General features: G+C 35.5%; 1 protein-coding gene across 1 annotated transcript in view; it reads left to right on the top strand.

The window, feature by feature from the left end:
- Positions 1 to 401: 401 nt before the first annotated feature.
- Positions 402 to 17640, top strand: part of CCDC102B (coiled-coil domain containing 102B) — a 169863-nt gene continuing 152624 nt past the window's right edge. Inside the window, exons 1-3 of the mRNA XM_060119477.1 lie at positions 402 to 1007; positions 2567 to 2784; positions 11907 to 12015. Of these exons, the coding sequence (XP_059975460.1) occupies positions 402 to 1007; positions 2567 to 2784; positions 11907 to 12015 (933 nt within the window). The remainder of the gene's footprint in view (positions 1008 to 2566; positions 2785 to 11906; positions 12016 to 17640) is intronic.

Genomic DNA, 17640 nt, shown 5'->3' on the forward strand with positions numbered 1-17640 from the left:
TCAACAGCTTCTGCCTTCCACCTGAACAAATTGTGCTTTAGTTAGCAGGGGAAAAGGGGACCATTGAGCAGTTAATGGACAATATGTGTTACAATAAATATTACATGAAAAGAATTAGATTTGTTAAAATCACGTCCTGTGCTATCTCCAGTTGCATCTTTATATATTTATTTGTATTCGTTTGGCAAAATTAAATGTGAGTGATTTCTATTTCTTTGAGGATAATTACAAATGCATAAATTCCTCTCTATTTTTACAGTGGGAAGAAAAATATGCAATGTTGAGAAGATGCATTGTTTTTATCACTTTCTGTTTTAAATGTCGGTCTTGCTCTTTTAATTGCAGAGGAAATTCAAATGCAATTATGTTCTCTGTCTTTTTTTAGGCCTGAAAAGATAAATATGAATTTAGATTCCATTCATCGGTTAATTGAAGAAACACAAATCTTCCAGATGCAGCAGTCATCAGTTAAACCACCGTGTGACCTGGGGGCACCTGCCTCATCCCCCAGGGACACCTGTAGCTCCTGTTTGCCCCTTCATGCGCTGCAATCTCATGCCGCTCACAACTCCCATGCTCATTCCTGCAACATCAACGACTGGGGCATTTGTGAAGAACTTCGCCTGCGGGAACTGGAGGAGGTCAAGTCCAGAGCCGCTCAGATGGAGAAGACCATGCGATGGTGGTCAGACTGCACGGCCAACTGGAGAGAAAAGTGGAGTAAAGTTCGAGCTGAAAGGAACAGTGCCAGGGAGGAAGGAAGACAACTCAGAATAAAACTAGAGATGACCATGAAGGAATTGAGTGCCTTGAAAAAGAAGCAGAGTTTGTCACATCAAAAAGAGGCCTTGGAAGCTAGAGTCACCCAGGACCGGAAGCTTCCTAGTTTCATAGAAGTGTCTTATGCACAGAGAGACCCCTTTCAAATTGGTTCCAAAACGTGTGAGTCCATCAGAGAGTGCTTGGGAAAGAGAGAATATCCTACCAAGGAGAACATAAATAGTAAGGTCAGAAAAAAATCCAGAGGAATCTAGAGGTTATGTGCATATTTGAACGCTGTATATAGTAATGGGAAGGGAAAAGAAAATAGAAAAACCAGTGGTGACTGTATTTGTTTGTTTAGGCTGCCAGAACTAAGTACCCCAGACTGAGTGGCTTTAGCGACAGAAGTTTATTTTCTCACCGTTCTGGAGGCTAGAAGTCTGAGATCCAGGTGTCAGCAGGGTTGGTTTCTGCTGAGGCCTTCCTCCTTGGCTTATAGATGGCAGTCTTCTCCCTGTGTCTTCACATCACCTTTCCTCTGTGTGTGTCTGTGTCCAAATTTCCTCTTCTTCTTCTTTTTTTGAAAGTTATTTTATTGAGGTATAGTTGATTTACAATGTTGTGTTAATTTCTACTGTATGGCAAAGTGATTCAGTTATACATATAAGTATATTGTTTTTCATATTATTTTCTATTACAGGACATTGCATATAGTTCCCTGTGCTGTACAGTAGGACTTTGTTGTTTACCCATCCTATATATACGAGTTTGCATCTCCTCTTCTTATAAGGATACCATCACTAGGCCCACCCTGATGACCCTCATTTTGAACTTAATTACCTTTTAAAGACCCTGTCTCCAAATACAGTCACATTCTGAGGTACTGGGGGTTGGGGGGGTGCAGACTTCAACATATGGGTTTTAGGGGAGACACGATTCAGTCCATATTACTGATATTACTAGTATTTTTAGCCAAAGAAAACCCCCAGCATTTTTTATGTTAAAAGAAGATATTTAGAGAGATTTCTCTCCATTTACCCTAATAAGCCACTATTAAATTATCCATGCAGTAGTTTAAAACATTTCCCAAGGTTTGGGACTCTGGCCTCACAATTAATTCCTGTAAAATGGGTACCATAGGGAAATACCTTTAGGGAATACTTCACACTACCCACTTTTGGAATTTCTTGGTATATTTGGAATCTTGAAATTTCTGAGAAATCTGAACATAACAAAAATTTGTAAACTTTAATCTAGCAGTTCACACACTTATCTATTGATGAACCACCCCCCATATATATATTTTTTAATCTGGTAAATATTATTAACAACTCATGGAACATACTTTGGGAAACTTTAGGAATTCATGTTATCTCTTTAAATAGTTTGTATTATTTACCCTTTATATTATTACCCCTTTCTATTTAATTCCATCTCTAAAAACATAAAATCAATTAATATCTTGCTTTTCTATAATTCCATCTAAAATGTTAAGCTTTTCATGATGTATAGAGTGTATGTTAGATATAACATATTCCACTGTAAATGGAAAATTTTAAGAGACTGCAGGGAAACTTATTTTATCAGAATATGGTAGAACATTGAAAGGAAAAAAAAGCCTAAAAATATATAAGTTAAAGTTTGTCCATATAACACTATTAGAAAATGATAAATGAATGAAAATATGAATTTGATGCTGAATCATAATATTTTATTTCCTTTCAAAAATGTTTTCTTCATGATTTTTCTACATTGGATTTTAAAATTCAACAATAATAATTGTTTTGTATTTTTTTTCTTTCAGGAAGGTTTGATTATTGACCCATTAAAATTAAATGAAGAGGTGAAACTCAATCTAGATTGTCCTGATTTATTCAAGAACAGTGGTTCTGAAAACCATACAGTGAGACCTGGATTAAGACTGCAGGCAATAAATCTGCCTTTGGAGAATGGAGTTCCTGAAATTTCAGCTTTGCAGGTGCATTTGGATGAGTTCCAAAAAATCTTATGGAAAGAAAGAGAGTAAGTACTAATTATTGTCTTCCTTAACCAAGTCTGTTTTTCAAACTTCTTAAAATTGTTAAGTCTCTTAAACTAGCCATCTGCTAATGTATTTTACCTATGACTAGTCATTAAGTACTAATATTTGAAAAATGAGTTTGAATTTTTTTTTTTTTTTTTTTTTTTGCGGTATGCGGGCCTCTCACTGCTGTGGCCTCCCCCGTTGCGGAGCACAGGCTCCGGACGCGCAGGCTCCGGACGCGCAGGCCCAGCGGCCATGGCTCATGGGCCCAGCCGCTCCGCGGCATATGGGATCCTCCCAGACCGGGGCACGAACCCGTATCCCCTGCATCGGCAGGCGGACTCTCAACCACTTGCGCCACCAGGGAGGCCCGAGTTTGAATTTTATATTCATTTTTTGAATTTTGAAAAGTAAGTTATAGGGCCTCCCTGGTGGCGCAGTGGTTGAGAGTCCGCCTGCCGATGCAGGGGATACGGGTTCGTGCCCCGGTCTGGGAGGATCCCATATGCCGCGGAGCGGCTGGGCCCGTGAGCCATGGCCGCTGGGCCTGCGCGTCTGGAGCCTGTGCTCCGCAACGGGAGAGGCCACAACAGTGAGAGGCCCGCATGCCGCAAAAAGAAAAAAAAAAAAAAAAAAAAAGAAAAGTAAGTTATAACAGGTTCGTTTTTATCATTTTTTTTCATAACCTTGTTCTCATCTTCTCTGGTAGATTCACCTTTATTATATTTGAATTATTAATGATTATGATTAAAATAACCTGTGTATTATCTAACTTTTACAGCATTCATAGATTTCAGTGAGTCATTAAAAATGAATAGATATGTTAATATTCATAAGGGAAAACTCACAAATTTGTGAGGTACTGATTGCAGAAAAAGATGCTTTATTCATTGACCATTTATAGTATAGAGGAAGGAGCACTAGACTTGATTAAATCACCTGGACATTCATCTTGGTTCTGACATACTCTAGCTATATGATATTGGGTTAGTAAAGGGTGTGCTATTGTCAGCTTGGTAAAAATATGGATAGTGATACCTGTGTTCCAATGATCTATTGTTTTATAACAACTTCACAAATGATTATTATTGAGACAACAATCACCATGTATTCTGTTCATGAATCTTGAGCATGGATTTATATGGACAGCTCATCTCTTGCTACATGTGACCTCGGCTGGGATGGCTCAAAGGCCGAGGGTGACTTTAGGTCTGGGGGAGCTGTGTAGAATTATCTGAAGTCTCACTTACTCCCATATCTGGCAGCTGATCCTTTTTCTCATCTGGGATCTCAGTTGGAACATCTGTATATAGCCTATCTGTTTGGCCACTTGGCTAACTCATGGCATAATGGCTTGGTTGAAAGTGAATATCTGTCAAGCACAGAGAGAAATAAATGGTATTTTAATGACCTGGCTTTAAAAGTCACATAGCATCACTTCTGCCCTCTTCACTGGATTCTTATGAGGATCAAACACAATGTCTGGGAAAGTGGCCACTAATATGAATTACTCAATATGGATTTTTGTTGTTGTTGTTCCCTCACGATCACCCTAGAAACTAATAAGTGGAATATTGGATGTACTTTAAAATGTGTTCCCCAAATCTGAAAATAATTATTTTTCCATCTGTTTAGTTATAAGACTCTGAATGGGCAGAATAAAAAAAAAAACTGGGAGTGATGTATATTATCACTAAGTATGAAAATAATCATATATAATGGTTTTAATTTCCCTGGTTTACATGGATTGAAACAGTGATAAGTATGCACACAAACCTTGTACCGGTACTATAAGCTCTTTATCTGCCAATCCTTTTCTGTCTGTCACAAGTCCCTCTGAAATTTCTTCCTACCACTAATTCCCTTTTTCAGATTCTTTGCCGATACCTCACCACATGAACAGATTGTGATAATACAAGTATCTGTGTAGAGAATAAATATTTATTATTCTACCATCAAGTGTAAATTCCTAACAGAGGCAATCAACATTAGTAGAAAAGAGAATAAAATTGAATGCCTGCATCCATATTAACCATTAATTTACTCTGGAACTACAGGTCTCAGTCAAGTTCTAACCTCTGGGCTTCATTTCTTGAAGGATTTAACATTTTAGTGGTTATAGACTTCTCTCCAACCCACTCACAATGCTACTTCACCTACATAATATAATAGGAGCAATGTGAAAATGCTGTTTCCTGCATGTAAACCCCCAAATGTACCAGTTTTAATGATATACATGTGTGTCTTTACACTCTCACTTGTACACATGTACATGTACATATATATCTGATTTCCTTGGAATAAATGAACAATCCCCATAGTATTAAGTAAATCCCCCAGTTCTCAGCAAATTCAGCATATAAACAAAAGACAGGCTGAAGAATAAGGGAGAAACGGGGCCTTTGATTCCATTTTGCTTTCTCACTCTCCTCTTTAAGAAGCAGTCCTATGGGTATGATATGTCCATGAATTAACATTAGCCCGCAATCCATGTGAGGCCATGGCAAAGCCTTTTTTTCTATCACAAGAGAATGTTTCCCAAGGACACACTATATACTTTTACTACAAATCTGTCTAATCTTTTAAATTCTTCCTCCTGGAATCTCAGTGAGTGGGTGGCTGGAGTTGAGATGTGAATGTAATTTTTTCTATGTTCCCAGCTAGTGGGAAACTTCTCTTGACTAGAGCACAGGAATCAACCTAGAGAACTCAGGGAATCATTTCCACCATTGACTGACTAGAACCCCCTCATCTAAAACACTAAAGTTTATCTATTATTTGTATTATTCATACTGTTCAGTCTGATGAATAATTACCCAGTATCTGGAAGCTGTTCATGTACTGAGAATTTGTATATTTCTGATCTCTTAAAAAAAATGACCTTCCCAGGGAGAAAATTTGAGATGAGGGTGGGAAAACTGATCCTCGTACAGAGCTAGGTGTACCTAAACATTTAGGAAGAGGAACTTTGGCAATATTACGTCTTAAGTAAGAGAGATGATGAGGCAAAATATTTTGATGTGCTGCTTTAGCCTTTAGAGTTAGTTCTAAAGTTAAACTGCAGATGGCACCTGCATCCCTTACAAAATGTTAGCTTTCTGTCAATGTGAGCTTTAATCTCCCTTTCAGTTTTATTTCTTAATTTGTTTTCTATATAAGAAGAACAGTATGCTTCAATTATTTTTCTTTGCTTCATTAAATGTTAAGTTTTTTTCTCAATAAAATGAGATTTTAAATCTTGGTGAGATAGTGCAGCCAACTGAAAATGCTCCAATGATTAGTATGAGAAAGAAATCTATATATATGGTTGTGAATATTCCTCAAGACAATGAAAAAATTGCATGCAAGTCTGGTTAATATTATTTAATGTAATATTGTTAAAGAATAGAAAGTCAGATCTACTTTACTTATTTATTCACTGTTACTAATGGGATATACAGTAAGCTTATAACTGACAAATAAAATTTGTATATATTTAAGGTATACAACATGATGTTTTTGATGCATATACATACTTGGAAATGATTACCATAATCAAGCTAATTAACACACCCATCACTTCATATAGTTATTATTTTTGTGTGTGGTAAGAACACTTATGATCTACTCTCTTAGCAAATTTCAAGTATACAGTACCATGTTGTTCACTATAGTCATCATGCTGTACATTCATCTTTTTTTTTTTTGTTTGTTATTGAGTTGTATGAGTTCCTTTTATATATTTTGGATATTAACCCCAGTGTAGTGTGCAAATAATTCCTCCATTCCATAAGTTATCTTTTCATTTTGTTAATTGTTTCTTTTGCTGTGCAGAAGCTTTTTAGTTTGCTACAGTCCCACTTATTTATTTTTGCTTTATTGGTATCTGTGCTTTTGATGCAGAATCAAAATAATCTTTGCCAATACTAATATTCGGGAGCTTTCCCCTTATGTTTTCTTCCAGGTGTTTTACATTTCAGGTCTTAAATTAAGGTCTTTAATCCATTTCAAGTTAATTTTTGTGTATTTTTACGATTTCTTTTTTACTATAAAGTATGTTTGTGTTTGGGCAGTCCTGTACCTAATGAGAGAGTCTATCTCTCTGTGTAGACAATAAAAGCACTAGTAATTCTCTACCTCAGTCTCCTTTGCAGTTAGGGTGCAGATGGTTGACATAGGAACAGCTATTCAAATGTAGCCACCTAGTTGTTTTAGCATAAATTAATCCTCCAAGGAGATGAGAGCACCAGCATCCATCCTGGTGAGGGGAGAAGGCAGTGCCTGTAGCTACATCTTGTTTTCAGAGGCAGCAGCAGCCTCAAGTCTCTGGTGACATCATCCCATGACTCGAGTTGAGGGGATGCTGAAGTCATGCTGTGATGTCTGTACCTAAATGGTGGCCCCAAGAAAGTGCTGATGGGAAGATTTCTATGGCTTTATCTTTGGTATTTCTGACTGCAGGCTCCCATTTTGCTTCACTGACTCTCCCAGAGATTCTTTGTGCTATTAATGTCTTCTATTTAAATTAGCTATTTTGAGTATATTTGTTTGTTGGACACATAATTGATATCAGGAGAGTGTACAGGCAACAGGCAGTGGGGTCTTCATTGGGCTGGTTCTGTGACATGAGACGGGTCTTATTCCTGGCTGCATAGCCTTGTCCAAGCCTTGGTCTCTGGTCCTCCTGGGTGTCTCTGAGCTTAACAGTATTCTTTAAAGTCATCTCTTTTCTAATTAAATTGACTATATATGGCTTTGGCTATTTGCTGAAAATGTTGAAAGGTGATGAAAATGAAAGATATTGAAAGATGTTACTGCTGCAATATGTAGTTATAAATAGTGAAATCATGAAATCATAAATAGGTTGCTTATTAAAAATATACTTGTAAAAGATTTTGTTATTCATCATTTAATACTAACTCTAAATTTTAGACTAATGAAAAAATGAATATCTAGATGTTATTACAAATTAATTATTTTTGTCTGGCAAAAAATTTTGACATTAATAGACCTCTAAGAAAATACTGACTAGATATTTTACAATGAAATTTCACACAGTTCAAAAATGATTAAAATTTATTACCAGATAGTAATGTTTAGGAATTTTTATCTCTGAAAAAATTTTGATTAATCTTCCTGTCTAGATGTTTAAAATTTATGCCCATTTATTATGGGATCATTATGGGATGATTAACAAAGTATCAAAAGATTGCATTGAAATATAATCATATCTTTTCACAAAAATCATTTTGGTTCATATACTATTTTTTAGATCCTGCAAATATTATACATTTTAGCAATCTGATTTTTAAAATTTTATATCATCATATTAAAATACTATATTTTTTCTGAGCTTTGTCTTAGTAACTTTTTTTAAAGAATCTCTGCATAAAATATGCAATATCCTTTAGAGTAAATTAGTTTTTTTTTCTTTGCCTTCTTGTAGTTCAAACAATATGATGATAGTTTAAATTTCAATTATAAATGTAAGTATAATTAATCAATTTTGAAAATCTCTCTAAAATGTAGAATAAATTGATTAGGCCAGAAAATTAAGGATTTAAAGAGTGCCCTCTGCTGCATAAATTTAAGTGTGCACAGTCCTTATGTCCTAATGCTTGAAACAGTCACAATTTTTTTTATAAAGCTATGCTGAAAAACACCCAAGCATCACATTGCTATTAAATAAATTTTTATGAATTGCCTGTTCTCTCACTTCTCTAAATTGTACCATTTACATAATTTTCTCTCACTAAACTAATAAATATCAGTTATTTTATTTAAGATACATACTTAAAGAGAGAAATAATGCTATATTTTAAATGTGACTAATCTGCCTTAAGTAAAGAATACAAATGGTTAACTATTCATTTTAATATGCTTTTCAAAATTACTTTCATTTCATGAACTGACCTTGAATACTTAGTCTAGATGTAATTTACATATAATTATATCTTTAGACTATATCTATACTTATATGTAACTAAAAGTTTAATACAATTTGCAATGTTCTTCTTGAACTTCTTATAAAACCCCTGAGGGCATAGTTGCCACAGTAATTCTGATGACAATTTCGAGGATCAACATTTATTCTACAGTAATTATAAATCATTTTTATGTTAATATGAGCTTTTTTGGTAACATTATCATTTGATTTATTAGAGTGTAATGTTAAGAGCTGACACTGATTTCTCAACATGTATAATTTTGAATTTGTAAATTTAAAAATATAGACTTTTCTCAAATTTTCAAGTATAGTTTTTATATTAATCTATTTATAAATAATTCTCAAAATTAATTTTGAGAAAATTTTCTCAATGTATGCTTCATTACACAAATGTATTTGATCAATATCCTTTAATAAAATTATTTTATTAATTTAAGATATTCCTTTCACTGATGAAAACATTGTCATGTTCTACTCATGTAATTCTTTTTTTTATAATTGCATTTTTTATTAGTTTCTTCTTTATAACAAAGTGAATCAGTTATACATATATATCTGTTCCCATATCCCTTCCCTCTTGCGTCTCCCTCCCTCCCACCCATGTAATTCTAATAAATTAAAATTATAAATATGGTGATTCTTAAGTATTTCAATGAAGTCACAAACAATACAATTTTATTATAGTTTTCAACTTAAATTTACAGGTTAAAGTCAATACTCAATTTCTTTTAAATATTCAAAAATACCTTATCATCCAAAACTTTAAAACCTGAATGCCAAATACATAACATATTTTAATATACAATGGCTTTTATGTATTTTTTCTATATTTAACACAAAATGTTACTATTTGGCAATTTGTTCCCAATTTCTATATTTAATCCTATTCTTAAAATCTCAAACACAGTCACTAAGAGCAAAAATCATATCATGGTAAGCAACTGGGGGTCATCAGCTGGCTAAATGTACTTATCTATCAGAATTTTTGGCTGCGGTTGTTAATCTGGACCTGTGGACATCCGTAGGAGTGTTCTGAAGAAACTATTGAGCCTTTTTCTTTGTTCATTGTAATATATGTACTGTGTTAATAAGGGATTCCAAATTATAGTCCTATAAATAGTGCTGGTGTCTTTTGCAACTTAAGTCTTTTGAGGTGAAGTTAAGCTGTCCAAATTCTTTTATTATCCTCTTTCAATTTTATGGCTTGATTCATGCAAATATTATTATGTAACCCCTTAATGGGCTGCTTATGCGTTGATTGGATTAAACGAATATATTTATGGCCTAATTCTATTTTGAATTATTTTCATACTATTGCTACCTAGAAGATTCATATTTCTTATAAATATGGAAATGGCATTCAATTTTGATTCTGGATGCATCTTCTAGCTCTGTGAATATGTCCCAAGATCTTTCTAGCAGCATTGTCACTGAAATAGATCTGTGTGTGTATTAGCTAATTATAAATACAGTAAGACTGTAACTAACAACTACAGAATCTTAGAGGCATGTGACAATCAGAATTTATTTAGTTGGAGTCTGTGAGCCACTGGAGGTTGGTTAATCTGGACAGGGCTCTGAAGGGAAAACTCAGCTGTGATTCATGGCTCTTATCTTCCCCTGGGAACAGTGGGCCTGCACAGGTATGTATTTCTCATAGTAACGGCCAAAATATAAGTGAGGAAGCCCAGTTACACAAACACTTTTTAAGTCTTTGGCCACATCGTGCCCAACTGCATCCCATTGGTAATGTCAGACACATTTTCTATTTCTAAGGCACAGCAAGTGACAATTTCATCTTGTGTTTCACCACTAAATAACATGTATCACTATTTTTCTAGCTTGTTATGTTTTCTTTCCAGCCCCTGTCCACCATATGACCCCTAAATTAGGTCTACATATTTTTCATTTTTGTTGTTGCAGCATCCCCTTTTAAGTATCGTTTCCTGTATCAGTTATCTTTTGCTGCATAAAATAATAATAATAATTCAGTAGCTTAAGACAACAAAGTATTTTGCCTGGGTGGATGCAAGGTCAGCTGACCTCCACTGGACCAGCTGGGCTTGGCTCCTTGGTAAGGTTGAGCTCAGATCTGCTTCATATGTTTATTTGGGGACAGCAGTTCCCGGGGGAAACTCTTTTCACAGTGATGGCTGAGGGATAAAAGAAGCCTAATCACACAAATTCTTTTCAAATTTCTGTAATCTGTCACATCGGATAATATCTCATTGTCAAAGCCTAGAATCTAGGGATGGGGAAAGCAACTCTGTCCTCTCACCGTTGTGGCCTCTCCCGTTGCGGAGCACAGGCTCCGGACGCGCAGGCTCCGCGGCCACGGCTCACGGGCCCAGCCGCTCCGCGGCATGTGGGATCTTCCCAGACCAGGGCACGAACCCGTGTCCCCTGCATCGGCAGGCGGACTCCCAACCACTGCGCCACCAGGGAAGCCCGAGAATGAGTATTTTTAACAATAATCTACCACACAGATGAGGACTGACCATTTGCAAAGGTCGATATATGCTAATTATCATCAGAAATAAACAATTATTTTCACTGACTCTAACAGATGTGTGGGCATGGGAAAAAAATCAGTGATGAGATATTAAAGGATTAAAGATTTTCATCCAAGTTCTGTCACTTATTCTACAAATAGAGAAATTAATTTCAATTATTTTAAATAGTTTAAATAAAGATCCCAGTGAAACTGCTTTATTAAAACAGAATTGCAGATATTTAAAAAGCATTTTTATATCTCCAGTAAATGACTGATTTCTTAAATGGTTATGTGGGCTCTTTGGTATTCTCTGTCGTATCAAAGAATTCTTCATTCATATACAGTCACGATATGAAGTTGGATAAAAACCATGTTAAAATTAGAAACATATATATATCCTCCCATGTAAGGAAACAATATGAATAAGAAGCATTGAAAGAAATGAATAAATAATGCAGGAGACAGCAGACAGAAAGTCAATTATTTTAATCCTGGCAAAGCCGAATTAAATGTGTTTAAACTACTGTAAACCAACTTTTATTCAATATTTTTAATCTTTAATAAGCTGAAAAAAGTTTTCTGTCATGACAATGATCATATACAAATATAAAAAAATAGGAAAATAGAAAATCTAAAATTGAATGCATTCCTAAAATTATTTTAAAATTGTAAGTCTATTTTGCTTTTAATTCTCTATTTAGAATGCGCTTATCTTTGGAAAAAGAAATAGAACGGCTGGAGTCAGCTTTGTCTGTGTGGAAATGGCAGTATGAAGAACTGAAAGAATCAAAGGCAAAAAGTCTGAAAGAGGTAGGGAGACATATGATGGAAAGGAAGCAATGACTGTTTTCTCTGTTCCAATGTGTAACCTGGTGGGCAGAAGACTGAGTAGACAAGAGGAAAGGAGGTTAAAAGATTGAATTCCTTCTATAAAAGGAATATTTGAACTCACGTATTAATAGTGGACTCAGTCAAACTCAAGCCATAAGAAATCTTGTTCTAAATAACACATATTTTTAATGATCAACCACATGACACAATTAACTATCTATTCCAGGCACATGTGAGGGACGGACAGCCTAAGATGCCATCATATCATAGCATCTATAATAAACAACTTTATCTTGCTCTTTTATAAAGCGTTCTTAAAATATTAATTTATCTTAAGTGTATTTAGGTTCTTTTCACATTGGCATTATAGTTACTCAGAATCAGCCATTAGCCTTTATACATCTCCTTTGCATTTTCATCAATAAAATGTTGTCATGAACACTTTCCATGATTTATTAATATTCATTATTTAAAGAATATTAATTGCGTGTATTTTGTGTACTAAAGCACTATGCTAGGTAAGTATGTGGGATAGAATAATGAGCAAAGCAAATCAAAGAAAAATACTGAGCAAAAATAATGACAAGCTAAATGCTCTCCAATGAGTTAGCATTTAGTTCATCTGTGTGCTAATACATACATATATATATACACACATACAAACTGTACATGTGTTGACAGCTATCAAAAGAAGCTGCCTATCGAAATCTGTTATGTAATCATGCCTTAATCTAAAGCACTCCTCCATCAGTTGTTTAAAAAGTGGGAAGCAGTATTCCTCTTTGTTTATGAAATTCCATATGAATGTTGTTTCAGCTTTGTTTCCAGCAAGTGATAAAGTGTAGAGTCATTGACTCAAGTTTGCAGAAATCCCGTGAGGGAATATTCAAGAACCTTAGTTGCCAGCACTTGCCTTATTTATGGGTCACATGCAGGCATCCTGATGTTCATAGAGCATAGTAATCATCATGCAGAGGTTCAGAACTAGTCGACTATGTCAACCCTGAGGACCACTGAGATCTGAAAAGAGGGAGGGACTTCCCTGGCGGTCCAGTGGTTAAGAGTCTATGCTTCCATTGCAGGAGACACAGGTTGGATCCCTCGTTGAAGAACTAAGATCCTGCATGCTGCGTGGCACAGCCAAATAAATAAATAAATAAAATAAAAATAAAATAATGTTTTCCAAGAAAAGGGGTGGGGGGAACTTCCCTGGCAGTCCAGTGGTTAAGACTCCATGCTTACACTGCAGGGACATGGGTTTGATCCCTGGTCAGGGAACTAAGATCCTGCATGGCCCACAGCACAGGCCAAAAGAAAAAGAAGCTGTTCCTCAGCTTTAGGAAACTGTTGAGTATTGCTCAAAGGGAGATGCTTACCCCTCCTTTCACCTTATATTCTCTCCGTCCCATAGCTAGAATTGAAAAATGACCTCTACATTGAAAACATACAAGAAACAAAGTCAGTAAATGAAAAGAGGGAGAGAGTTTCCTAACACCCTTAAACAAATATCTCCTGCCTAAAAATCATTTATTAACAGAAGGTAATTTCAGTGAGAACCACAGAAGGTTAATTTGGGAACATTTCTCAATGAAGGGTAATTTAAACAAAGCTAACAAGCTAGATAAAGTTTATTTCTGCTTTATAGATTCATGTTATATTGTCAGAGTCTTTTTGTTTCCAGCTTAAACTGTGGCCATGTATGTAGTGTATGCGTGTACACATACAGGCATTTGTGATGGATTCATCATATTTATATTCACAGGTACCTAACTGAACATGGTCTCTGGGTGTGAGCACTGACAGTAAATTAATGTTCTACAGGAATAATATCTCATAACACAAAAACCGTGTTATGCTTAGAGTGTAGGTGTGTTTGTCTTATAACGAGTTTTAAATTTGATTGAGAAAATTAATATTTAAGATAGAACTGGTCTTCAATTTAATTAAAATCATGCATTTACAATCTCTTGCCACTAATGGGCAGTGTAGACTTGATAACATCAATTTAACATTTCCAAAGCAGCTGTTTTTGAAAAAAGTCGTGGTTTTCAGTTGGTTTACAAAATGATATGTATATTTTAAAATGTTTAATGTTTTCTATCCAAAGATGATATTTTGGGGTATCAAATTGGAAAATGTCTACTTTAAATTGCTTAAGAAAGCTTTATAGATGAGAAAAAATAAAATCAACATAGCATTTTACAGTGTAAATTGGGTCTATATTTTGACACCCATACAGAAGTATATATTAATACATATGTGACCCTTCTACTAGATAAAATGATAGGGCTTTTAGGGGCTTCCCTGGTGGCGCAGTGGTTGAGAGTCTGCCTGCCGATGTAGGGGACACGGGTTCATGCCCCGGTCCGGGAAGATCCCACATGCTGCAGAGCGGCTGGGCCCGTGAGCCATGGCTGCTGAGCCTGCGCGTCCGGAGCCTGTGCGTCCGGAGCCTGTGCTCCGCAACGGGAGGGGCCACAACAGTGAGAGGCCCGCGTACTGAAAAAAAAAAAAAAAAAGATAGGGCTTTTGGAACAAAGGAAACTTCAAAATTGTTATGGAAAATTTGTTTAAATATTTAAACTTTTGAATGCATGTTTCAGTTAGATGAACTACAACTTTGAACAATGAAGAAAAGTGACAATGAATGAAAGAGTTTTTATTGGAGATGATGGAAAGTTAATTTACCAGAGATTTTTAAAATATTGTTTGAATTATTTATATGGGATTATTTAAAAAAATATTTCTTTCCACTTCCAAAAGGGTGTTTATGATATTCATAGAGCCTTTGGAAGTCATGTGGCATAAACATATATTTAAGTTATTTTTATAAAACATTATGGAATGTTTAAAAAAATTTTAGACAATAAAAAGTAGTCATGTAATTTTTATATATTCTTTGTTTAATTGTTTTATAATAGATTATAAGAGAACAATAATCTTACGATACATTTAGAAAGGTCATTGTACAGTAATTAAAGTGTAAAATATTTTAAATTCCCATAAGTTGATTGACAATCAGAAAAAGTTATTATGATACATCCTCTGGACCTTCATATGAATTCTCCTTTCTTATTCCACTTCTCAACAATTCTGATAAATGACCTTTTCTTTCACTGTAGCTCTTCATCTATGAAAATTTTTGAATACCGTGTAATTCTTTTTTAGATGCATGAAACTTACAAACAAATACATGCCTGGCTAAAAACTGGCTGCTGGAAAATTTAGCAATTTTTAGAGCTAGAAAGAGATGTGCTTAATAGACCAGAATTTTTAAAAATGTATTTGGAAGTCTGATGTGCTTTAGAGGGAGATCTTTCTTAAATTACTGACATTTAGAGAAAAGTAAATATGAGAATTTAATTGTAAAATCGAATAGGTATTTAAAATGCAACCAAGACGATGAGTGGCAGAGATGGTTATATTCAAAATGCTGTTCCCATGCTGAATCTAATACTTAGTCAGCTTTTCCTCTGCACATCTGTAAATACTGATTTGGAATTAGATTATGAATTCCAAGAGTGCTGTAATGACAATTTTTATGAAATCTCATGATCTAGAGAATCAAATATTCAGATAAGTAACATTGATTACAAATAAGTATGGTACCTTGCTTTAACAATAAATGACTAATTATTTTCATAATGGAAGATTTTTTTTTACCATATGTGGAGAAAACTGCTAGCATTTTAAAATTGGTCTCAAGCCAATTTTAAAAAATAAAAAAATGAAATTGTAACTTTTTAATCTTTCTTTGAATTTTTTTTTTTTTTTTTTTTTTTTTTTTTTTGCGGTATGCGGGCCCCTCACCGCTGCGGCCTCTCCCGTTGCGGAGCACAGGCTCCAGACGCTCAGGCTCAGCGGCCTTGGCTCACGGCCCTAGCCGCTCCGCGTCATGTGGGATCCTCCCGGACCGGGGCACGAACCCACGTCTCCTGCATCGGCAGGCGGACTCTCAACCACTGCACCACCAGGGAAGCCAAATTTTGTGTTTTTACCTGGTATCTTTTTAAGGATTTTATTTAGAAATCTTTTATCTTTTTGTGATAATAGCAATATTTCTAGTAGTTTATAATTTACAGTGTTCCTTTACGAATATTTTATAAATATTTGTATTAAGTACTTAGACACAGGCTTCATGGGGCCTCTTTATGGTACTAATAGCTGACATAGAAGCCTTATCTGAAACATCTCAAAACACCTTTCTAATTTGAGGGAAATAGAAGGTTAGAATTATGAGTTATCTGTAGCTAAAATTCTATACTGATACCTTCACTTTAAAAAAGGTTGTGTCATGGGGGAGCTACTCTGCCCACATAAAGAGAGGGTCCTTGAAGATATTTAATTGAAATAGGTATATGGTAGAGTACGAGTATAGTTGTTAGCTCGAAGCTAATTTCAAAGCTGTCTCATATTGCTATGTTTGTGGCTTAAAGGAAATACTCCCTAGAAATGACCCAGAACATTAATGTATGTTGTCAGTTCTAACTCCTACCCTTCGCTCACCCAGGCGGAGCCATCCTGTCTCCTACTCTGTCCTCTCCTCTAGGTCCCTTGCCCAGCACTGTTGACCTATTCACTTGTCCACCCAGCAAGCAGGGTGATAGTTCTCAGAACGTAAACTGGATCATAAAAACACTTCAGTGACTTCCCGCAATGCAGGTCCAGCTGGCTAAGCCACCTGATGTTGACAGTTCAGTGGGTGCCCGGTAATAATACCCCTCTTTCCACCCCAACTGCTCTAAAAGGCAACGCCCCAAATTCCAGCAGACAGTACCCAGCAGTGAACTATTTTTGACGCATATACATTCCCTACCTGTGTTTGGAGTCCAGGCTTCTCCTTCTGTCAGTGACTCTGCTGTGCCCTGAGCTCTCAGAGGTCATTTAACTGGACACTCTGCATCAGACTAGAGCTTAGACACAGGAGAGAATGCGGGTGGGGGTCACGTGAGGACCGTTTGTACGGACCCGGCCAGGAGTGCTGTACATTGTTTCACTATTCACAAGCGAGTACTCATTGCCATATATGTGTGTGTGTGTGTTTGTGTTTATGTTTATATTTTCTGTTTCAGGCTGGGTTTTTTTTCATCAAAACAGTCACACAACAACCCTTTCACCTCCCATCCACCAGTCACATCTTGCCATTAACTTCAGTTTACATGTCACTTTATAAAAAGGAATGGTTTTATTCCCCAAAATACTTCCTTTACTATTTTCCCTCAGAAAAATGTACAAGATTTTTAAAAGAACTTATCAACTGCAATTATTGTTTCGTTTACTTTCTGTTTGCCTTTCCCACTGAACTCTGAATTTAATGATAATATATGTCACGTCTGCTTTATTCATTTCCCTCTATGCAGTGCTGATCAAACGTGGTTATGATTTGTGAAGACCAAAGCTTTTATATCTAGCTCTGTATGCTTGTATTCCTGAATGGTGGCTATGGCTATAGTGTAAGGAGATTAGTTGAGATCCTAGTTTTGTCTTTTTTTTTTTTGCTAGTTATTTCTTTTTAATTTTTTTTCATGGAAAGACATTTTATTTTAAATAAAGCAGTGTGTGCATGTCAAGCCTTTTATTACCTGATGAGGCTACTGCTCTACA

Source organism: Mesoplodon densirostris, chromosome 15 (assembly GCF_025265405.1).
Source record: "Mesoplodon densirostris isolate mMesDen1 chromosome 15, mMesDen1 primary haplotype, whole genome shotgun sequence".
Classification (NCBI taxonomy): domain Eukaryota; kingdom Metazoa; phylum Chordata; class Mammalia; order Artiodactyla; family Ziphiidae; genus Mesoplodon; species Mesoplodon densirostris.